This window comes from Coloeus monedula, assembly GCF_965178545.1.
Source record: "Coloeus monedula genome assembly, chromosome: 2".
Classification (NCBI taxonomy): Eukaryota; Metazoa; Chordata; class Aves; order Passeriformes; family Corvidae; genus Coloeus; species Coloeus monedula.
In genome coordinates, this window is record NC_138782.1 from 56737916 (window position 1) to 56762210 (window position 24295).

Sequence of the window (24295 nt, forward strand, 5' to 3'; positions counted from 1 at the left end):
TTTAAAGGCTCGTATCTAATTCCCTCTTCTTCAATTGAACCAACCAGTTGTGCAAACCTAGGAAGCCTTTGCCAAGGTAAGAAATCCAGGTCCTTTTCACAGTTTCTTCTTTGGGAAATCTTTATTTTCCTCAGGGTTTTATTCCATTTCTTTTTTATTGTCATTTCTAAAAGGGTGAGTGGCAATAAAAAATAGCAAGGAAAGGAATTCTTTAGTCTCATCAAGTATGTGGGTGTCCTGTACATGCAATATGTGTGGAAAAAATGTGATCACTCCTTTGATAATACATTTTCCAAATAGTCTCCATTATATCAAAACTGAATTAACTGACTGCTTTCATTTCTTTCTCCACCTCTTTTCCTCCTGCACATTTTCACAGTAAAATATTAACCAGTATAAGAACTAGGTAAATCTGTAAAAAAACCAAACAGATGTAAATAAAGGAACTAGCTTTTATTCAGGGTTTTTTTTCAATAAGCTATTTGAGGCTAGATACTTTGAGATTAGAAGGTAAAATAATTAACATCAAATTGCAAAATTCAGCAGCTGATAGAGAAAAACACATGCTACAACACTTGGTGATGATTTAATAGTCTAAAAATCATCACATATAAAAATTCATTAGGAGCCTTTAAAGGTCAGCTCAGTTGAATGCAAGGAACGGGTGAACCCTACAGATTTCCATGTCACATGAATCAGGGGACATGCGAGGATGGTTAATTTGCACGGTTCTGCTCAGATGCTGAAGTTTCATAAGAATTGCTTGGCATGAGCAACATCAACCCATTTCCACAACACATTCATGAACACAGGCCTTATAATGTGTTGGTATGCTATGTTAAACTTTAATTACAGCAGCAACTGCACCAAAAATATCTAGCTTTGTAACCCCTTTACAGCTGAATGGTGGAAGAAAGAGACAGGAGAGAATAAAATATAAAAGGAGAACAAGAAGTCTCAGAACTCTTTCAAAACCAATATTTGTAAGTAAATTTGATTTAGCTTAAAAATAAAAGGGAAAATGCACTCTGACCAGCCAGTAAGAGATCTATGTCAGTTTTCAGTGTACTTTTCCCAGATTTTCCTGAGGTAAATTTGGTTCAGGTTCTTGGAGCATATTGTACTGGTCTCCACAGGGAAAGTGAAATGCCATTAATGTCCATAATCAAACTTTAAACAGTAATTTTCAGGCATCATATTCCCAAAGCATAGTATGATCTAAATACTACTACTCAAGTAGTTTGGGTAAATGAGGCATCCACAATTATTCAATATTAGTATTTTTATATGTAAAGGGTACCACCATATAAATACCTTCATCCGTTCTTTTGGAAAATCTCTGAGTGTTTTCCTCCATTAAAATGGCATGGTATGAAAGGAAGAGAATATCTTTCATAATGTCAGCTAATATGGTTGCAGAAATGGACACACTTTCAGCTAAACAAGCCTGCTTTTCTAAAAGCCTCATCCTTTGTCCCAGCTTTATTAACTTGTCTAGTAGTAGATATTGCCTCTAATAAAAGAAGCTGCCTTTCCAACTTGCCTTCTTAAAATCTTAGACCATCTCATCTTCAATAAAGATTATGAGTATTTTCATGAAGGTAATACTTTTTCTTTCTCTAAAAATTGTTTGGTGAAACGTCCCTTGTGTTCAGTTAGTCACTTTTGAATAAGATGCCAGATAAGGTTTATCCCACTCAGCACCATCATCATTACTGTCACAATAATGAAAATTGTAATAAGATGTTTATCTATTTCTGTCAATACCACAGACTTTGTCTAAACTGAGAGGCCAGTTTGGACTCCTTTGTTTGTTTGGTGTTGTGCAATAACAACAGTAAAAAGTTTGTGGATGCCAGGTTATGTCAGCTGTGTCTGATGAAAGAACTGATTTCTCCATTATGCTTAGTAGAAATTTTCATTTATTAGATGCCTCCTTTAACAGCATTGACTGGAAGACACAGTCTGTAAGAAGTCTTGTAAATTACTCCTCAGACAATATAGCACTGTAGTTTCATGGAAGAGCTTTTTTATATTACACGGTGTCACTTTATATGCTCACTTTTCCAACTAGAATCTGTTTGCTCCATTGTCCAACTCTTCCTTCTCTTTCCCTAATTTTCTTGTCTCACTGAAACCTGAGCATGAACCTGCTCCTTATGCTGTGACAAGTTTGTGTTTTGTGCTCAAAAGGTTAGATAAATCAACCTAGCAAAACATTAAAAATGTGATTTCTTGCCCAAAATATAACTGCTTAACCTTCCTAGGTTGATTCTTGGTCAAAATCTTCCAAAGCCATGTAACACTGGGAGATTTTACCAACTTTCAGATTTTAAAAAAGGGTTTTCAGGAAAAAAAATCTATGTGAGTGGATTTGCATTCCCCTGGGAGTTATTGAACAAAACTAAATTATTTTCCAAACCATTATTTGGAAATTTAGTGGCATGATCTTTGAATTCCTCTAGCACATATACTCTCCCAGTCCATCATGGGGGAAATTTGCGGTTTTGGCTCCTCCTAATTTTGAAAAGTGTTCATCTGTTTCTCCAGGATTTTGTGGAGTGACTCCTGTTGGTGTCAGTGGGAACAGTACAGCTGAGTTCCTACATAAATCTTTCAAAATAGGTATTCTACTTCACCTGTTCCAAGTCTGATTTCAATTCTCTTCACTGTTTGGAGTTCAGTGGAGTTAAGTGGATCCTTATGTGGGTGTTCTAGTTACTCATTTGTTTGTCATATTCAGTCTTTGAGGAGGGACAAAGACTCTTTTCACAAGCAGCATTCTAAGTGTGTGCATCTTAGAACTTATACATTTTCTGGTCTTTGCACAACTAAGGTTCTCATAAGAGAATTTTGAATTTATGAAAGAAGTGCAGGACTGATCCTGCAAAATTTACACTGGCAAAATTTCCACTGAAGTCAGTGCAAGTGAGGATTGCAGGACTGGGGCCTCAGTTCGTATCTATTCATCACTTTGTACAGAAAAAATAATGTGTTTTTTTAACATTTACGGCATTGTGTGTAGATGGTTTCATTTTACATTGTCATGCATTGTTCCCATTTTGTCTTACCTTATTAACATTCATATTTCATTCAAGTTCACCTCTTTCTCATCTTTATTACCAGCTACTGTAAATGCTACTACTCCTACACCACCCACTGTCACCACTAACATGCCTGATACTAATAGAAACGATAAGCCAAACAATGGTAAGAAATCCTGTGTTACATTTTTCCTTGTACTGTGTCTAAAGCAAATTTGTTGTATTTTAAGGTGTGTTTTTCCTACCATCATAATGTCAAGGGTCATGTCTCAATTCTGATCTCATTTACACTGAATAAATCAGGACTAAATCTCTGGACAATGTCAGAATGGTGCAAATGGGAACAGAACCAAACTGTGTTTATTTGTATCATGTTTACCTGGCTTTGTGTCACCCATTGCATTTAACAATGCAAAGAACAAGGGAAGGAAGAGGGATTTTTGAAAAGGGTCCAAAAAGAACCATGCTATTGAAGTGTTTCAAGGCTGCAGGTTGTCAGATGTTGTGTAGCTCCTGCCTGTGCAGCCAGGGTGGTAGTATGCTTGGATTGTCTGTTCCTCACTAGTTCCTCGCCATTCCTCAGGCACAGGAGCCAAGTGGAACCATTCCTATGGAGCAAAGCCACTTCCACTGAGTCAACAGAAATCTTTCCACTGACTTAAAGAAGAGCTGGATCAGACTTTACTAGGGAAAATGTTGACAGTATCAGATATCGTTTACTTTTCATTTAGAAAGATTAAGGGAAAAAATAAGGTAGTAAATGAACATATTATTAGCACAGGAATAAAGCCAGGATTTCTTTTGAGGTTTTCTCAAATTCTGTGATATCACTGTCTCCTAAAGACTGACCATCATTTTGTGAAGTGCTGCTAAAATATTTATTAGTTTGTTATAGTTGGTTGTTAAACACAGAGATAGATTTCAGCAATTTTCATCACAGGCTTAAATATATATTTTTTTTACAGATTTATTTTTTCAGTGTACTCCACATGAAATAAATTAGAATCTGGGTGGAGTTTGTGGTTTGGTTTTTAGGTTGGTTTTTTTTTTTGGTTGGGTGTTTTTTTTCCCCCAGTCCATTAGTTGTTACTGTAGGATTTAAAACTCTTGGAGTATTTTTTCTCTTGGCAGATAATTTATTGTACACTGGCAATCTGACAGTACAGTACACAATGTGAAAGAATTTATCTGAATCCAGACTGTTTGGTTTTAATAAGCTGTAGAAATAAGAAGAAAATAGTGATGATTTCTTCCAAATAGTGTCTGCTTCCTTTTTGTGGAGCCACTCAATCTATGTTCACCATGAGCACTCTGATTTTTTTAACAGAATGAACTAAATCTCATAAATATTAGTATGAATAAAAATTGCACAATTAAGTCCTTTCTCTAGCTTTGAAACTTTCAAGAAAAAGTAGAAAGACTATGAAAATAAGCCAAATTCACTTACGGTAGAAGGAAATTAAACTTTCACTCAGCTGACAGGCATCATTTTCCACTCTTGGTAAGTTGATTTTTAGACTGAGAACAGACAGCCAAGAACAGAGAGTTAAGTTACATATATTTTCTTTAATCCATTAACTATGTGGCTTGTTACACACAGACCTGCAGGAATTCAGACTTCCTGCTACAGTTATCTTCAGAATGAAGAGAAATTCACCTGAATTTTCCCATTCACGACCACAGTGGCAGCAAGAATCTAAGATAGAAGGGATCAAAACAATAGGAATTATCTCAACCCCAATTATTTGGCCAGTGAAGCAAAGGCCTCAGCGGTTCAGTAAAAATTCAGCAGATGATAACCCAGAGAGAAAATATCCATACAGCTTGTTCCTTCCAGCCTTGTCCACATCAGCTTCTTCTGAGGAGACTGGCAACGTAATCTTGTCTGCTTTTACAGAAAGCATCAACCTAGATAATACTGTAATGAATCAGTTGCCAAATGAAAATATTTTGAATTATTCTAGAAGTCCATTCCGTGGTACTTCTGATGCAGCAGATGCAGTTACAGAGCCTCCTGTGAAGGCAGCAGTTCCTCTTCTTCACAGCAGAAATCCTAATGCAGAGCTAGCATGGGCTTTGGCAAGTAGGCTTGGTCATTCTGACTCTGAGCCAGCGTTCCGCTCTCCTGTTAGCAGCAGCAGCAGCACTGCTTACGAACACAAAAAAGAAACTCCATGGATTTCATCTTCCAACAGTGACACAAACAATTTCATGCACACAAGCAATGTCTTGGAGCCTGTGAACTGGTGGAATGAGACAGTGTTTCATCATCATATCACCTCTGACATTCAAGAAGACAGACATCATTCTCTTTCTAGCTTGTCTGTATCATCTACAGAAGAGAAACCACCATTCCAAAAAAGTAGGTTAGATTTGCTAGACTTGGCACCTGAAAGTTTTTACCTGGAAATGATAGAAGGCAATGCTGATAGGAGAACTTTTCCTACACTAACAACAAACAGTGCATTTCAGTTTAGAAAATCTATGCACATTAAGGAACATCACTCAGGAGGCATTACAAATTTAACTTCTGTGGAGATTCTACATGCAAAACCAACGAGTTTTTTCCAAAACATGAAAAAAACATACACAAAATTTATGCCTGACATCCAACTGACAAATTCTGTCCAAGGACACAATAGAGAACTATTAACATTTTCAGCATTTCTGGTAGAACCAGGCTGGACAAGCTCAGCATTTAAGCGTGTTGTAACAGCCCTGCCTGTTTATCAACAGCTGTTGACTGACACATATTTGAAAAGTGACAGCACATTTCTATCTAGTAGTAATTACTGGTCTCGTTATTTACGGCATTCATTATACTTTCAAAAGCCAAATGAGACCCTCAGAAATGGAGCACTGGAGAACAATTTAGATGCATTTCATGACAGTAATGAAGAGTCAGCTTTTTCCATATTAGAGCCAGAAAACATGAATCCAGTTGGTGACTCCTGGGACTCAGATTACTTGGATTTTCCAACAAAATATGTAGATATTTCCCCCTCTTTAAGAGCAAGTTTCTGGATTGTTTCCCATCATTTGAAAGAAGCATCTCAAATGTTTTCTAGGGAGCCATCAGAAAATCTCTGGCTCTTGTTTAATAAACTGCTTTCTTCCCCAACAGAGAGATTGCTGTCCATTAGTTCGTATGCTAAGTCTGACAGTATCTCTGAACAAACATCTGCCATTAGATCATTAGGTAACAGAGCTGAAGAAATTAATTTTTCTAGTCATGTATTAACTTTGGAAACACAAATCTTTAGTTCATTTATTCCAGGTCTTTCAAAGAGAATTTCAGAAGGTAATGACAGGTCAATATCACAATTGCAGTCAACAATGAACTTTGCAAACCTAACTGTGGTTTCCAACAGTGAATTTTATTTTGATTTTCCTTTCCCTTCCCTGGAAGCACCTTTCACTCAATCTTCTGTATGGGCACAGGTAAGTCCTTTTGATCAGGTACTCGAAAATTCCAAAGATAGTTTGCACGTGCAAATTCGAACTGACACAGTAAGTGATCAAACTGACACGACTTTCCTAAACAGTAAGCATCAGCCTGTGTCTGTTTTTCCAATACATTCAGGAACCCAGCCTTCTTGTTCAAGGGGTAGCCGAGCTCCTTTCTTGATCAGTACACCTGGGACTCAGGTTACTTGGGTAGTTAAGAGTTTGATAAGCAGTACAAGAACACACAGAACACCACAGTCTCAAGGTCTTCTGGAGGATGATGCTGTAACAAATACCATTGATAAACCAAGAAGTAAAGTTCAGAAAGATGCAGGTGCTTTTTTAAAATACATCACTTCAATGAGTTCTGACTTTCTTCCAATGTCTTTGGAATTAAGGCAGCTTCTTCATTCAGACTCAAAATTCAGAGTCAGCGTACCTCCTAGCAGGTATTCCACACCTCCACTCCCACAAAGTTTTCAGAACCATCTTGATACAATTTCTCCAAGCCTGCTCCCTCAGTGGGATGTAGAAGAGTTAAACTTGCCAACGACAGAAACACCAAGAAGTTATCTTACTCTTTTAGGACAAAACTCCATTGAAAATCAAGTGGACATTCCAAAATACTCTCTCTGGGCAGTAGAACAAGAAATCATTGACAATGATAAAGACATAAGTGATTTCACTGTTCTGACATCAGCAAACATACCGAGGCTTTCTGAATGGAACTCAGAAGTGGAGGTATATGGATCCTTTAGCAGGAACAGAGAAGCAATGTCTATCATTACTGCTAATGCCTTGGATTTTGAAAAAGCTGATTATGGACATTCTGCAAATCTCTCTCCTGTTTTGCAGTCATCGAGAACTGCAATAATGAATGATGTGGTACTTTTGCCATCTTCATATAGCAGACTCTCTATTCAGCACAAAGAGACCATCTTGACAGGCACTCTGACAGCAGCTGCAGCAGCCATCCATCACTCTCTCATGCAGACCCAAACACCAGTTTCTTCTGTGAGGTACCATGAGTCATCAGTTTCAGCTGATGTTTATTCCTTGGCCAATATACCATCTGGGACAAACCAAAACAGCACCTCTTACCCACCACTGAATCAACTCATTAGCTCTGCTGCAGTCCTTTTGCCTTGTTTATGTGATTCCTTCACTGAGCTGGGCTGTCTGTGTCGACCTGAGGTCCACTACAGTACGTCAAGCCTGTTAAGTTAGATGTAGAAAAAAAACCCAGATCATCTTATCTATTAGATACTCAGTTTGTAGACTGAGTGTAGAAGTAGCTGTCTTTCGTCCTTTAGATATAGGACCATTTAGCATATGAAGATATTTTGGAATGATAATATAATTACACTAGAAGGGAATTTGTAACATCTTAGTGATAGTAAATGTCAGTTATGTGTGATTTCTAATATTTGTTTACTTCTCTAAGACAGCTCTCAGGAGACTGTGAGGATAATATACTGGTTGCCATGTATTTTATATCATTTAATGCCCTTTTATTGTTTGGGAGTGTATGAATGTTCTTCACTGACATATTTTTGAGGATTTCACTTTCAAAAAGAAAAGATTTTTCAAAACTAAATGTTTGGATAATTTTTGTAACAGAATTTTAAAAAACACTTGTATTTCATCTATCATTATATTTTTGTAGCTGCTGGTGGGTGTAGGGAGATTTGTTTTCCAGGCTACTTTTTCCTCTTTTTTTTTCAAATTGTCTTTGGCTGATTTTCACCAATGTTATACTTTTTTCCTTTCTTTCATTCAGCATTTTGAGGTGGGATTTCAACTGTTTAACTGTAACAGGGATAAGTAAATTTTAGGTTTTTTACTATCTGCCACTGCAGTCTCCTGAGAGTATTTTAAAATGTAGATTAGTTCTTGTTCTTTTTTTTGCCTCATTAAAACATGCTTCGGGTCACCATCTGGTGGAGATCTTGAAGCTGTTTGTAGTCTAGTTTGTAGTTACTGTGTATAATTTTTAAAATACTTTGCATATTCCTATCTTAAGGTGATTTTGTCACTATATATAATTATCTAAATAAGGTTATAATTAAATATATAATTACATATGAATTTGTAAGACTATATATAATGCACACTTTCTGTATGTGTGTATCTGTATGGCACATGTAAAAGGTACATTATAGATTTAAAATTGGTTATGTGCTTATATGAGAGATATATATATATAAAGGACATCCAGGTCTTGCAAGTGTTTTCAACTTGCCCAAAGTCCAAATTTCTACTTCTAAAGAATTAATTTTTTTTAGTTATTTTTTTTAATTTCAAACTATCACAGTAATAATAAACTAAAGTACATTTTCAGATTAAACTATGCACCAATTTTGTATGCCTCCTGAGTTAAGAGAGGAAAAAAGACAACAAATTAAAACAAAGTTCATTCTGCTCATGTCAAAAATGTAATCATAGCTTACCAAAGAAGGTAACTAGTAAACCATCTTCTTTAGTGTTTAATCATAGAGGAATTTTCATACCAATCTCAATGTTCATGTAATTAATTCCATACTGTAAAGAAAGAACAATACTCCAACCACTTCATGAACAGTAAGCAATGTATGCACATTTAAATTGGAAAATACTGACTTCAAATTTTTTTCCAGATGCCTTTATTTCTAGCTGTTGTGCAATAATTATCTATGAAGTTGTAAAATCATGACATTTGCTCCATTTGGAATAAAAGGTCTTTTATTTAGAGTCAGAAAGATAGAGCAGTTCCTTTCCATTCAGAGACAGAAAGGGATTTCTGTATAATTATTGTCATGTCCTGCTCTGTCCTATGTAGTGTCTCTGTAAGATTTACATAAGATTATATAAATGCAAATTATATGATGTATCTGTGATCAAGACCCACAACCTTGGTAACAGCCCAAAACCAAGCAGTGCCACGCATGTGCATACATGCCAGTGAATTGGTCCAGAAGTTCTTAAACCTCCCCCACATCCTGGGAAATTTTATCCAACTGGAGCTTACAGAATGTTTAGTAACTTAATAAAAAAAAAAAACCTGGCTTGTGAAAAGTACAGACTTTTACACAGAGCATAACTCTGAAATGATTTGATGTTATTTATTAGATGTGAAATCTTGTAATGTTGCCTACCCAGTCATGAGTTTAAAGAAAACTTATATTTAGCCAGTGCCATTTCAAAACAGTTTTCTGAATATAAAATTGCACCAAGCCAAGTGTTACACATTTTGTTACTGAAAGATGGTTTGTTCAGCTGCCAGTTTTGTAAAGCTAATGTGGGTTCTTCTACTTTCTGGCCATTGCCAGGCCTGAGAGCAAGAGTGTACTTCGGAAACAAGAGCTCTAGATCCCTTCTCACGCCTAATTCTGTCCTCACTTACCTGGCTACTTTTAATTGATGAGTTATATCTGCTCTCACAATATTTAAACTCTAATCTGCAGTGGTTCAATTCTGGAACATATAACAAAATTATAACAATAATTATAACAATATTGTTATAACAAATTATAACAATATGCCTAGGAGCAGAATTTATCTGTGTTTCAGACTTCATTAATTATAATAATTTTTTAGATTTGTGATACTTTTATTATCTTGATTTTACACACCACGTTAGAGGCGTATGCAAAATACTATTTTTATGTATGTTGTCCATGAGTTTCCATGTTACATTTCAAGTGTCTCTGAAAATATGGAGGGGGAGGGAATTCTTGTCAAAATCAACAGGGCTGGTGAGAATGGGCCCAAACTTGCAGGGCTTATTCATTTCAGACTTTAAATGCCAACAAGAGCGTGAGGTGGCCTTGTATCTGGGGTTCAGCACAATTTTTATATTAATCATGAAGCTAAAGTCTCATTATTAAAAAGGTACATTTGCTCAGTTTCTAACACTATAATGTTGTTTTTAATGGACAGGTGGGCTATTCTACAGGATATCTATAATTGTCTCTAGTTCCAACTCCAACTCGGTGTCGAAAGTACATGATGTTGTTGCAGAATGGGTAAGTTAAGTTTTCTTTCCTGTGTGATTACACATATGAATCTGGCCCATGGCTGTTATCAGTTGGGAAAAAAAAAAAGAGACTACCAAAAAAAACTCTTCACATGTGTTCTCTAAATATCTTTCTTTTATTGATTTGTGCAGTAATGAATTCAGGTCTGGCTGGGGCTCTTCAGCACTATGGATAAAATTTTGAAATGTCTGCACCATACTGGCTAGCTTCTTAAGAAATGTAGATAGTAGGTGAGATTTTGGAAAGTATGGAGAAATCAGAATTGTCCACCAAAAGAGGTACATATCTGAGTTCCAACATCACGATATAGGACAAAAATTGTCTCCCCAGGTGCTAAAAGTTTTGAAGTTATATTGTGGCAGAAATCCTAGAAACACCAGGCAGTGTTGATTTGTGTGAGGCAATAAACTTTTCCAATTCATCCTGATGTTCTCTGCTTCAGAAGGTTTCTGCCATAGGTCACTTGCTGAGCTTTCTAGTAGTCCCTGGTTTTTCAGTCCATTTTATCAGACATAAGCTCCTCTCTGGGTGAGGGATTCTTGAGGTTCTTGTCTCTGAAAGTTCTTTCTTTCTGAATAAAGATATTCTCTCTCATTCTTGACAGTTCACATAGTCACACTGACACAATTTGTAAAACCTATATACCAACTACTTATGCGAAAATATGATATCATGAAATATGGCAACTATATTTTTCTTTTAGTAAACCTGGAGATTTCAGCTATCAGAAGCTAAGGGATCTATAAACTAGAATATATATATATAGTAAACTACAAACCAGAATTGCAGTCATCCACACCTGCCAAGGTTGTTCCCTTAGCAGCAGTAACCAGGCAAACTACATAGGTGCCTGAGCCAAAAAATCTAGAAAGGAGTCACTTGGCCCTAGCAGAGCATGCAAAGATGTCTCTCAGGGGAAAACTGAGCAGCTGTTGAACACTCAGAATAAAGAGTACAAAGGTCTGAAAAGAAGATCATTGTAAGTTTGAAGACTTTCAGGTGAAAATTTAGCCAGTAACTTTTTCAGTAAATCTATTCTAATCAAAGTGTATCTGAGAATATAAGATGTGGAAGAGAAGGAGAAAAGGAAAAGGTCAGCATCCTGTGCACTCACCTATTCACTGTGTCATGGCCTTATACAGATTTCCTGTCCACAAAAAGCCACATCTCTCACTACCTGTTGTACAACAATCACCTCACTGAAAAGTGAGTGTTCTCTTTGCTTTGCAAAACTGAAGGGGATTTCTCAAGGGGCAGAAGGGTGAAATTCTGACACTGCCTTAAGCAACAAAGAGCCCCATTAACATCTCACCATTCATGTGATCAATGTCTTCCTGTTTTTCAGCTGAACCGTACTTTCCAGAACTGGAATTACACCGTGTATGTGGTCAATATCAGGTAAATTAAGGAGGAAGATATTTATGCTGTATTCCTTTGGAGAATTAATCCACCCTAATTAATGTCTGTTTCTGTCACAGCATCCACCCTGCCTCCGTAAGAGAGGGAGCAAGACAAAAAAGAAGTATTAAAAGGTAATATTTTGAATGACATTTTCTCAATAGAGGCAACAGCTGCTATTGCAAGAGGCTTTACAACAGGCTTCATTGTCTATGAATGGATTCATTGCCTATTATTTGGCGTATGCTGCAAGTCTGTAAATACATGACTGCTGGCAAGATCAGTGTTCTGAATGTGCTTAGAAACCTAATACTGGTTATCATGTTTGGTTTGGTTTAAACCTGGTGAGCTTTAAACCTTAACAGATCATTTTTCCAGAGCTCAGATTTCATCTGTCACAAACTGAATAGATACAGGATATTTAAGTTGTACAACACACCCAGCTTTCTTTAGCAGCAAGTTTTGGTACTTTGGTATCTGTCCACTCTCACTGCATTTTTTCTCTTGAACCAGAGTCTTTTGAGTTAATAGACATCTTACTAGATGGAAAACACTGAAAAATCATGCTAGAATTGAAAGCTAAACGAGTGTGAGTTAAACTGTTTACCATATGCTCTCATTTCCTGACTTCTGCTGGGCTTGGAGGCACTGGAGTTGGAACGACCTCAAAGGCAGCCAAAGAAAGTTAGATGGGTCACCCCCCCTGAAAATCTGGCCTCCATGGGCTTCTTTGAAAGCAGCAGGCTGATTTCTGAGGGATGTCTGGGGAGGGAGGGAATCTTAGGACCAAATTAAGGAGAGGAAACCAAAACATAATAACTCTTGGGAGGATAGGGCAATAAGTGGGTATTGGATATATCTGTTTACAGTGTAGGCAAAAGTCCTGTGAGAAGAGTTTTAGCTGCTGACTCTTGAGAACTGCCATGATAATGGCAGTAAAAGTTGGGCTTTTAAATATCAGAGATAGCCCAGTATTCCCAACTTACCATCAGGAAGTAATTAGTGGTGCTTCCAGTTTTCAACAGAGTTTGCCTAGACATGAAAAGATCTGTAAAAAGGTAATATCTCCTTCCCACATAGCCACAGCAGAAAGACAGCTTTTATTGGCAAAACCATTTAACTGGTACACTGTAAGCCCAGTCTCTGAATGGGCTCTTTTGCTGCTTGACCTACATTTACAGTAGGGTGTAGTGATGTGGGTAGGGTTTTTTTTCACACTTCTAAATGATACGGTTACGCCAGCAAGGCCTTTCAAGTGGAGACCTTGCCTCAGGTCTTACTAACAATCCACGTCTGCTGAGGAATGTAGAGCTTTCTCCATCCTTATTCTCTCATCTTTTATGAGTCTAGCAGCCAAGCTGTACACCTGATTTCTTCTCGTCTCACCTTTCTACCATGCTGCCCCCTGGATTTTTTCTTCTCCCTAGTCTGCTCAAAAAAAAAGGTTGAAGAGGGAGAAACTATTTTAGTAATTTCCCTTTCTCTTCCCTTTCTTTTCCCTCTCTTTTTGACATACAGTGAATATGCCACTAAATTACTTCTCATAATATATTTCTCTTATGGGGAAGTAACCCCATTTCTATTTCTTTTGTTCATTATATGTCATTTCAGGGGCAATGGAATTATGTGTTCATAATGTGCCATTTTTCAAGGGAGGCCTGGTCTTATGAGAAGCCAGCCCTCTCATAGGCTCTAGTGCACTTTGTGTCAAGGTCAAATGGCATTTTTTCGTCATTCTGAATAATTTAGTATAAATGCTGATCACGTTACACCGAATTTTAATGTTCTCCAAATGATCAGGAGTGTCATGCTGTGAATGTTTTCTTACAAAACAAAACAAACAAGACAAGTCAAGATCCTGCCCAACCTAGAAATCCAGATGGGGTAATGCAAGGATAATTAAAAATTTAAGTGAGTTACATGATACATGACTAACAAAAATTACACTTACTACACATTGTATATGTACATACACATGTATAGAAATACATATACACATGATTTTCTGCCTTTTGTCATATAGCTTTCATGTCTTGAATATATTTTCATGCATAATTTACCTCTTACAGGAGGAACATTTGAGAAAAATTGGTTGAAGCATCTTTAGGTCTTAGGTTTTCTGCGTATATATCTATGCTTGTACATCCCTCCCTTCTGAAACCAGAAAAGGATCAGCTTCCCGTTGGTCTTCAGTGTTCCTGGGTTTAGTCACCAGTTCTTTAGTTCTTTGAGGTTCACACATCTGTTTCTGAATTTTGTGGAGGAAAAATCTGTTGAATTTCTGAAGATCCATAAAGCAGAACTTTTTTCCTACTGCTTCCAGATTATTGCTGTCAAGATTCTTTGTTAGACTTTCCTTGGATTTTTCCTGGTTATGATTCTTAGGAAATCCTACAAGATGCTAGAGTAACATTTGAGAATATAAAACATTAGCAGGTTAGAGGTTAGAAGTTCTAAATACTTGATGGAAGTAATAGTAATTCCTGACTGCCCAGGTGAATCACTGAAATTTTATGGCTGAATTCTTGTATGTAACTTGCTCACAGTGTGATTTCATGCAGTTCCTATTATTTAAATGTTCCTATATAGTATTTCTGTGAATAGTTGCCCAAATATTTTCTTATTTCTTCATTTTGGATAGTCATAGATAAGTCTGTTGCAGTCTTAGGCATTCTACTATTTCCCTTATTTTTTAAGTACTTCTTATTCTATTTACCTTCATGTTCATCTGAACAGAAATTCATTCCACAGTTAAAATTTAAGACCTAACAAAAATATCGCGGCCTTAACTTTATCTTCTACAGAAGTGAAATATTAGTCTTAACTCTTAACTCACTAAGCCTTATTTCTCTTTTCTGAACTTTCCACAAGATCATAGCTTTCTTATTTCTGAGGCAGTATAATAGTTCTTAAAATTGCTCTTTGAGAAGGTTTTTCCCCTTTTTACATGAATTTATATTCTTGTAATTCAGTTCACATATTTTTTGCTTTCCTTTTGGATTAGTATTCTATAGAGAAGTTAAAAAAAACCCAAAACCAACAAAACAACATCCCCCAGCCTGTTCTATGCATTTTGCTTTGCGTCACCCTTATTTACCACACTGCTACCTCATCAAGGATCTTCAGCTGTCCCTCTCCCCTCCTAGTCTTTTTCATGTGAAAGGAGAAGAATCACTGGAGAGAATGATTCAGTGAAGAAGTAGAAGCTGGAAGTAGGAAGTAGGAAGCCGGCTTTTTTTGTCACATTAAAAATAGGTGTTTTTCAAAAAAGATATTTTAAACTGTACTGCATTCTGGAGAAGGGAAAAAAACCAAAATTATTGAAGTGGATTGTTGCTCTTTCATTACTATGTTCTGTGAGCTGCAGAAATCCAAAGTACACTGCGCTGATTAGGCGTTTATGTACCCAGTGATGAGAGACAGAGTGCCAAGTCCAAAAGTGCATATTATTATCAGCACCTTTAATTCTGTGACATCTCTGGATGACAGCAGTATATATCAAGCTAATACTTTAGTAGATGATTAACTACTTTAATAGACAGAATTTTATCACAGCTATATTTGACTTTGTCTGTATTCAATTTTTCCTCTGGCTGTACTGTTTCCACCTCTTAATGAGAGGGCAGCTGTTCAAACTAGACAGGAGTTCAGCACAGGCTATGGATATAGCTCTTTCTTTGTCCCTCATTATTTTTGCAGAAACCTTTGAAAGCACAACCAATTTGTGGATTTTATCCAAGTTAGCCAATTTTGTGGATAAACTATAAATGTGTTTGTTTCTTTCATTAATTCCGTGCCTTTTATGTCTCTGAAGCTGTGTCAAAACTTTCTGTGACTGCTGCTGCTGCTTTTCTCAGAAAAGTCCTACTGGTCCTAGGTTTTGTCAGATGACTACATAGGACTGCTTCACAGTAGGGGAATTGGTCTTTAATAAAGAGTCCAGCTCCCTTGCTTCTCCTTTCTTCTCTTATTTTGCAAGTAATTTTGAGAATTCAGACCCCAATTAATTGATGAATTTTTCTCCACTTAACATACAAAAAAGTTTATGCTTGTTCCAACTCCCACTGCTTGATTGTCATAATTTTGGCCTATTTCCAGTTTTCGGTTGCTCCTACTATGGGAAACAATATTAACGTTAGTACTGTTAAACATTTCATCCAAATTAAAAAATGCAGTGGCAGCCATCTGCATAAAAACTACTAAATCTAAGCAGAAATCCCTTGTCTTGGGAATGAAAATAGAGATGAAAGCAGGAAATCAGAGCTACCTATGCCTGGTACTGCTCCTTGAAGTCTGTGGGAGTTTTGCCACCAGTGTCAGTGAGGCATATTCAGGCTCCTGCATGCTGTGTTCTTGGGTGTTGTTTTGCTTAATGGACAGTTTAATGCACTTGGATAAAACATTAATTAGATTGTGTAATAGTTTTAGACAAGAGCTAGCAACACTAGAGCAGCATAATTTCACTTTTCAAGTCCTAAGTAAAGTATTAGGCTTTTTACATTCTTTGTAGATTAATTGAAATTGTTTGTTATGAAATAATTATGCTATTCTTGTTATAAATGAACATATCCGTGATGTCTATTCCTGTTTCAAAAATTTTCTGGGTTTCTACTGGTGAGGTTTTAGGAAGGGTTTGGACCTGTCCCACCTCTACTCCCCACAACTTCAACTTCAGTGTTACTGAAGGTAGTAAGGGACATCCTTTACCAGGGCTGAGAAAAATTATAAAATGCTGCATAACATATACATTATGTGTAATATTTCTGTTTGAAAAACCAAGTAAATAAGCAGCAGGTGAAAGTCCTCAGGTTTCTCCACAATGCCCTGGTGGTATCTTGTGTCCATGACCTGTAAATAAAGCCTCCATCACAGGTGGAAGAATTTGGGATTTCCTTTTGAGTGACTGAAGGATGATCCCTTCTTAGTCTGCTGCTGAAGCTTCCTGCCCTTTTCCAGCTTCCAATAACTTCCTTTGTCTTTCCACTGACTTTAATTAGATTTAGTATAGGTCTGACATTGTTAGATGGTGTTTTTAGAAAAGCAGTGTGTTGGGGAATGGGGGTTTTCTTCGTTGTTTCAGAATATAGTGCAAGTGTAACCAAAATCTCATTTCAGCAAAGACCAGCTGTTCCATGTGAGGGATTCCAGTCCTTTCTGGTTCGGGTCTTTGCAACATTCTCTAGTAATGAATAGCCTTCATCCCAAATTAGCACATATTATAACTGCTTTCTGTTGAAAACCCAGAGTTGCTTGTATTCCCACACCAGATCTGCAAGGAGGAGCAAGACCCAGAGACACAAGCATAGGCACGAAGCATGACCATGGTGCTTGCAAAATTGTTCTGCTACGACAGTCATTGACTTAAAAGGAAGACTTAGGATGCTTTTTTTTTTTCAGTAGTCCAAGAAGTAGCTGCAATTTTTAGTTTTGTGTCATGAAGTCTCAGATTTCATATTTTAACTATAACATCACCTTCTCCAGGGAAAGGAAGCTGTTCATCCTTGACATTTCTTTAAATGTGTCTATTATGTCAAGTCATAATTTTTTTCTCTCTGTTCTGAACATTTAATGTATAGCAGTCAAAATCACCTCAAGTAAAAGATTATTCACAACTCAGATGCTTTTGTGCAATGCTTTTAGTTTCCCTCTGCTTTCATACTTATTTCTGTCTTATTCTGTGTGTTATTCTAACATTTTGTCTGCTCTTTGTATTGCATCTTCACTAGTGACTTATGGAACAGTCAGTTCTTATTTTTGTCTGTCCAGTTAATGTGAAGTAGTTAAAACTGTTCAGAGGTGGCTCTGTGGGCCTACCTGTGCTGTCAGCCTTCAGTTACAGCAACCCATCACTGCTTACCTTCAGAGCCAACATAACAGTAAGATTAGTAAAGAATTTAATGTTGACATTTTAAAACTATTTAAAATATGCCAGGGTAGTTAGTACTAAAATTCCCAGTGCCTTATAGTGGAAATTTAGATTCCCTGAGTATTTAGATTCTTTTAAAATGTTTCTTTATATTCTTTAAATCAAGTAATATTAACTATGAAAGAAATTAATAGTGATTTGTGAAACAGTTTGACAACAAGAGTAATTCAGTATTTGTTCAGCCTGTCTAGTACAACAGAAAGGAGAAATGTGCATTGCTGGCTATCAACCCCATCCCTTCAGGTGCAAGACAGTCAGTGCTGCAGGGTTTATGTGGTTTGTTAATCCTTCCTTCGGGCTCCCCGCATGGCATGGCAGCGCGACCACAGCCCGTGTGTAGGCACAGTGTCCTGGAATAGCTCTGAGTCACGCTGCTGGAGAAGAAAGCTGGCTTTGTGGGCTGCGCCATGGCAGTGCAGGCTCCACCACCGCTTCCTGTGCCTCTGATGAGGATGCAGCTTTGTAAATTCCTCTCTCTGAGCCAGATTAGCTCAACAGACCAGGACAAAGTGGGATAGACACTGGTCTTCCCCAGCTTTCCTGCTTGCTCCAGCTGTCACCATTTCAGTCAAAGAAAAGAGAAACATACTTATCCCTGTTGTGTTTACCCACACCTCAATCCATTTTTCTTTATTATATCAATGGCAGTACTGTTGGCAGTACAGGTTACTGTAGATGATGTGTAATTTGTAATTGATTACTGCTGTTAGAGTCTATCTGCCTTTATATGGCGCACAATAAAAGATTTAAAGTTGGGTGTAGCAAATCCGGTGACACCAGCAAAGCATGGCAGCATTGCCATTTATTTGAGTGCAATCCCACTGTTTCCCAAATTGAGAATTTGCTCTTTACCATTATAATGTTTTCTTTCTGGGATCTGAGCGTGACAAAAGTGGAAGGAAGCACTCAACTTCATGTTGCGTCAGCTGTCAAGCTAAAAGGTATTTATTTACTCTGGGAAGCGAGCATGAGTCATTCTGAAAAGTTTATAGAAATTGTTTTCATCATAATGTGGACTAGGCTCTTATTATACAGTATACATGACTTGTGCTCTAAGCGTTTCTCAGAAAACAACAGATTGGTTTAAGAGATTATTTTTATCAGTTCTTCATAATCAATACTTTTCTCTGTAATTCTTCAATGTAGCTGCAACCAGTTGTGCGGCATCTATCTGTGAGGAGAGATAAGATTGATTTGGGTTATAGGTTGTGTGACGTGCTTGTAGAAGTACATGGTAGTACAAAGAAGTATATGGTAGCACAAAGGAGAACATGGCAGCACAGAGAGGTTTGGTTTTGTTGGACTCTGTGGGGAGGAGGTGTCACACGGCAGATCCTTACGGAGGGGAGTTTGCCGGGAGCTGACAGGCAGATGAACAGCGTGTGATCACCCCACAGAAGGACGTTTGGAAAGCGTGTTGCTGACGTGGCAACATGGGATAGGTCACATACTGAGAATTACCATGTAAGGAAATACTGTGCCTTGAAAAGGTCTATAAAACCAGCTTGTTTCTTTGAATAAATGATTCAGGTTCCCTGCTGGTCTGAGTTCTTATCTCAGTCACTCACATCTCTCATTATCCCTTCCATTTTGTTGGAGTTATCCCTCCTCACAGTTATGGATACTAAATATCATTTAGTTAGTTGGGAATCCTGAAACAGGCAGCTAAGGAGTAGTGGTGACTGTTCAGAATGTCTGTTCTGCAGCCAGAGTGCTGAGGTAGGGAGTGGCATCAGTATATTAAGTTTTCCTCTTCTGAGGTAAAGGGAATAGACAAATGAAGCCAGAATCTTTTAGGAAAGATGGTTAACTGCCAGGAGACTCTGGGGCTGAAGCACTGGAGGGCTGAAGGAATTGGCCGCCTCGTAGGCAATTTCCATACTTCTGCTAAAAATAAATGCCGTAATAAACTTGTGCTTGTAATATATCTGAGGTGTACAGCAAAAGCCTGCTAATGAATATCCACCCTACTGAGGCTATTTGCCATATACATGTTAAACACTCCACAGAGACCAAAGGAATGTTAGGAGGAACTCAGTATCTCTGGGAGCAGGGAAGGAGCGACCTGGCCAGGGATAGCTGGAATTTCTCTGCTAAAATACATCCAGTGGGAAAAGAGAAAGCCAAGCCTGCAGGTGGTCACATTTTTATCTTTCTTCTCCAGCAACATGTTACCAGTAAAACAGTGAATATGTCAAGAAAATTAGGCACATATGGAAGTGCAGTTCTGAGCTGTCATCATGGGGGTGTCTTTCTGAGGGCTTTTTTAACTGAAGTCCTGGTCTGTCTAGGAAGGTATACCTGAAAACCCTACTAGCCCTGTTCAGAACCCCTACAGATTTTTTTTTCTGCTACTCTTCTTCCTGTAGACCACAAACCCCTTTAGCTCGCTGTTGCTTTCTTGCACAGGGGGCCACAGGTGAAAGAACCCCTGATGGGTGTGTGCCCTGCTCACTGTATGTGTGCTGGCAGTGCCACCACTGCCCAGGCTGCCAGGAACAGCTCACACACTCCAAAGGTCTGTCTTTATTCAGGCTGATGGGTATCCAAGGGCAAGGCTAAGATGAAGACAGCCCAAAGCAGGTTTGCTTTTTCCTTTTTTCCACATTTTGGCTCCCATGGACATCCAATGTTCCGTGCTTTAGTGGCTTACCTCCTACTAGTCAGAGCCAAGCAATGCTCTTGGGTACCGACGTATTCTCATCTCCAGTTTCCTTTTGTCCCAGGAGGAAATTTCTGGGCCTTCCACTCTGGGCTTATTTCCTGTGTCCTGCTAGAACTGGTTGGCTGTTCATGATTTCCCTTCCAGAAAAGTTATGTTTTGGGACAAGGGTGGGGACTGTTTTATTTTGTTCACAGGAAAGAGGCTTGGGCACTTTGAACTACTTCATATGCCCAAGAAAGTAGCAGTGGGCTACAGTACAGAACAGCTATTAGTGCTCAAACTTCAATTACTCATCTGAGGAACGCGTCTTTCCTAATTATGACTAAAAGCTTCAAAAGTATGTCAGGGTGTTTTTCACTCCATAAAAAACTTAAGAGATTTAAATGTTAGGCATCTGTTCTTTGTTAATCTCCTAGTCTTTCTCTGTAGTCAGTGTAGAGGTGGATCCTCTGGAGGATGACTTGTCCCACCCTGACAAGTTTTGTGAGGTGGGGTGAATCAGCTCTTAAGTTCCTAAGCCATTAGGAACCAGATTTTTAGAATTAATTAGGGCCCATTTAGAACTCACAACTCTATGGTTTCATCTTCTGAACTCTTCTGAAAACATTTCTTAGCTCTTTTGATGAGATGCATCTTTAATGGTAACTAGAAGATGAAATTTCCCAACCATATATTCTTGTCATGGCCCTATATATACCAAAATAATAATTTACAGATAATGAGCAGCACTGTTTTGTTGACACTGCTCCATACTCAGAAAACCAGAGTTTGTCAGATATTTTTATTTCCACATATTTGGCCTCTGCTGTTCTGACTAAAACACATGGATAATTTTGCTTGCAGTTTTAGCGCTTTGGCTCTTCTGGTTTATAATGCTACCAACAACATCAATTTAGAAGAGGAAGACATCCGACAGAAGCTCATAAGTAATAATCGAACCATAGAAGAAGGATATCAACTTCATACTGTGGATGTTGATCCAGTGGGTAAGTAGTGTTCAGTTTTGTTGCACAACAAATTTATTTTTGCTTGTTCATAAATAAGCATCTTCTGTGTTAAAATAATGACACATTTCCAAACAGTATGATTGTTTCAGATTTTAAATTGTCCCTATAAGCCTTGTTAGCCCACTAATCTCAGAGAGCCATGCTCAAAATACCACTTTTAACACAAACAAAGTTGTCCAGATTGCTTTAGTCAGTGTCTTGCTGTCTGGTTCAAAGTGGCTGGGACAGTTCCTTACAGCTCCTCTGATGGTCTGAGGATAAGGAAATATGCTTTACAGCCAGAGCTAAAATGAGATATTTTGGACCTCTAAGGCACCTCATCCCCACTTCTCAATGTTGTTTGTGTTCCTGACAGCTGTTGCCCTTAATCAATCTTCTTTTAGCTCTTGTCTTTTCCCATCCAACTTGTACCAAAGATTGCCCTTCCTTTGGGAGGGAAGAGGTGGAGGCTGGTGTTGTGCAGATAGATACAGCATGCAAGTTCAACTCTTTCTTGAGAAGCAGCAGCATGTGTGATCCCCTGTTGTGCACTCCTCTGTTGCAAACAACCAAGCATTTCACGTGAAGACAATTTTGTGCTGTAGACTGTTGATGAGCTGAGGACAAGAAATGGAGGATGATTAGGTGAAGAAATTTGCTATTAACACTGATATACTAATTTTTACAGAAAAATGTTTAGCTGAAGAAAACCCTCCAAACTATTTTTGGCCAGATACCAGGCCTACTGTGACCAACATCACATTTTGCCATGGGAGCTCAGTTCAGACTGCATCAAGAACCTGGTAAGTGTTCAAGTATCTGAGAAGCTGGGTTGTTTCAGACACAGCTTTCTGGTTATACATAGCTATTATTTAGGTATATATAATGGTTGCCATTGGCTGGTATTGTATTTCAGGAAGACGCTCTCTATACTGTGAGAGATTAGGTGGGTGCAATAACAGTATGTATTTCATTGGTAAGAAAAAAAAAATCTACCACTTCTGTAGGGCATACTGGGGCCCACAATTAATACATGTTCAGCATGACTATAAAAATAACACCTTCTTACAGAATGAAACTGTTTGATTCAAGTCATAGAATCATAGAATGGCTTGGGTTGGAAGGGACTCTAAAGATCATTTAGTTCCAAACCCCACTGCCATGGGCAGGGATCCCTTCCACTAGACCAAGTTGGTCAGACCCCCATCCATCCTGGCCTGGAACACTTGCACAGATGGGATATCCACAACCTCTCTGGACAACTTGTGCCAGTGCCTCACCATCCTCAAAGTAAAAAAAATTTCTTCCTAATATCTAACTGAAACCTAATTTCTTTCAGTTTACACCATTTGCCATTGTACTGTCACTACATGCCCTTGTAAAAAGTCCCTGTCCAAACCTCTTGTAGCCCCCTTTACTTGCTGGAAGTTCCCCAGGGCCTTCTCTTCTCCAAGCTGAAGAGCCCCAGCTCTCTCAGTTTCTTTTTTGGAGAGGTGCTCCAGCCCTCTAACATCTTCGTGGGCTGACTTGCTCCAACAGATCCACATTTTTCTTATGTTGAAGGCCTCAGAGCTGGATGCAGTTCTCCAGCTGAGATTCCATGAGAGCAGACTAAGGTGTCAGAATCACTTCCTGGTGATAACCTGGTGGCCATGCTGCTTTTGATGCAGCCCAGCCTATGGTTGGCTTTCTGGGCTTCAAACACATATTGCCCAGTTTTATTAAGCTTGTCTTCAACCATACCTGAGTCCTTCTCTTCAGGGGTGCTTTCAATCCATTCTCCCCCCAGCCTCTTTTTGTTCTTGTGATTGCCCTGACCCACACGCAGGACATTGCACTTGGCTGTGACCTTTATGTTACTGTACCCAACGCTTCACATTTGCTACCACTCCACCACTACTATCTGACTTGTGTAAGATTTAGAATAAAACTCTGTGAAGATGAGATGTGTATTTGTCTTAATCCAAAACACCTCGTCTCATCAGGGGAAAAGTAAAAGAAATTGTGAAACAAATATTCTGCCAGTAGTTAGTCATAATTGAAGGTGGGGATAATCTTATGCTTAAAAATTTGAACCTGTGTTTTTAAGGTTTAAGAAATTTTCCCTAATGTAGGTTTTTTTTGCAAACATCTACAAAAGACTTTGATTCTGTGGGTCTATTTCCCATTTATAATAAGGGAATATTATTACTTCCGTTTATATATTACCAAAACATTATGGCTTTGAGTGCCTTAAACATGGTTATGATGATGCAATATTAATTAATTCCTTCAGTATTTAGGATGATTATCATTAAATGCAATATGTATGTCTTATCCACCCACATTGCATCTGGAACATGTTCTAAGAAGACCAGATCTTTTACTTTTTGAAAACAGTATGGCAACATGGATATGAATCAGCTTTGAGGTTCAGTGCCAAACAGGAAAGCAACCCGCATTATATTTAAATAACTCACTTCCTCAGCCTCCTAATCTTGTACAAGAACTGATTCTGACTGACCAACTTTTGTCGTAGAGTGAGTAGTGCAGAAATCAGATTGTTTTTATGTCAGAGCCTCAGAATCATTAAAAATTAAGGTTTCTGGCCTTTGCTGTCCCAGTATTGCTTATCTTTATTATTTATTTGTGGTCTACACTATACCATTGATTGTCTGTATACAGCACTTCTCATTAAAAAAATAAAGTACTGTGTTCTGCCCTGTGCTGTGCCTTCCTTGCCTCTGCCTCCACTAGCTTCTGCTAATATGGAGCACTGGTGGGATGTGTTTTGTGAGAAGAGGAAGCTCTTCTAACAGTCTCTTCTAGTCATC

At 38.1% G+C, this 24295-nt stretch overlaps 1 protein-coding gene across 1 annotated transcript in view; it reads left to right on the forward strand.

The window, feature by feature from the left end:
* Window positions 1–24295, forward strand: part of ADGRG6 (adhesion G protein-coupled receptor G6) — a 108619-nt gene that overhangs the window by 53428 nt on the left and 30896 nt on the right. Inside the window, exons 5-11 of the mRNA XM_082276878.1 lie at window positions 8–76; window positions 3127–3210; window positions 10410–10495; window positions 11853–11905; window positions 11986–12039; window positions 21340–21482; window positions 22171–22285. Of these exons, the coding sequence (XP_082133004.1) occupies window positions 8–76; window positions 3127–3210; window positions 10410–10495; window positions 11853–11905; window positions 11986–12039; window positions 21340–21482; window positions 22171–22285 (604 nt within the window). The remainder of the gene's footprint in view (window positions 1–7; window positions 77–3126; window positions 3211–10409; window positions 10496–11852; window positions 11906–11985; window positions 12040–21339; window positions 21483–22170; window positions 22286–24295) is intronic.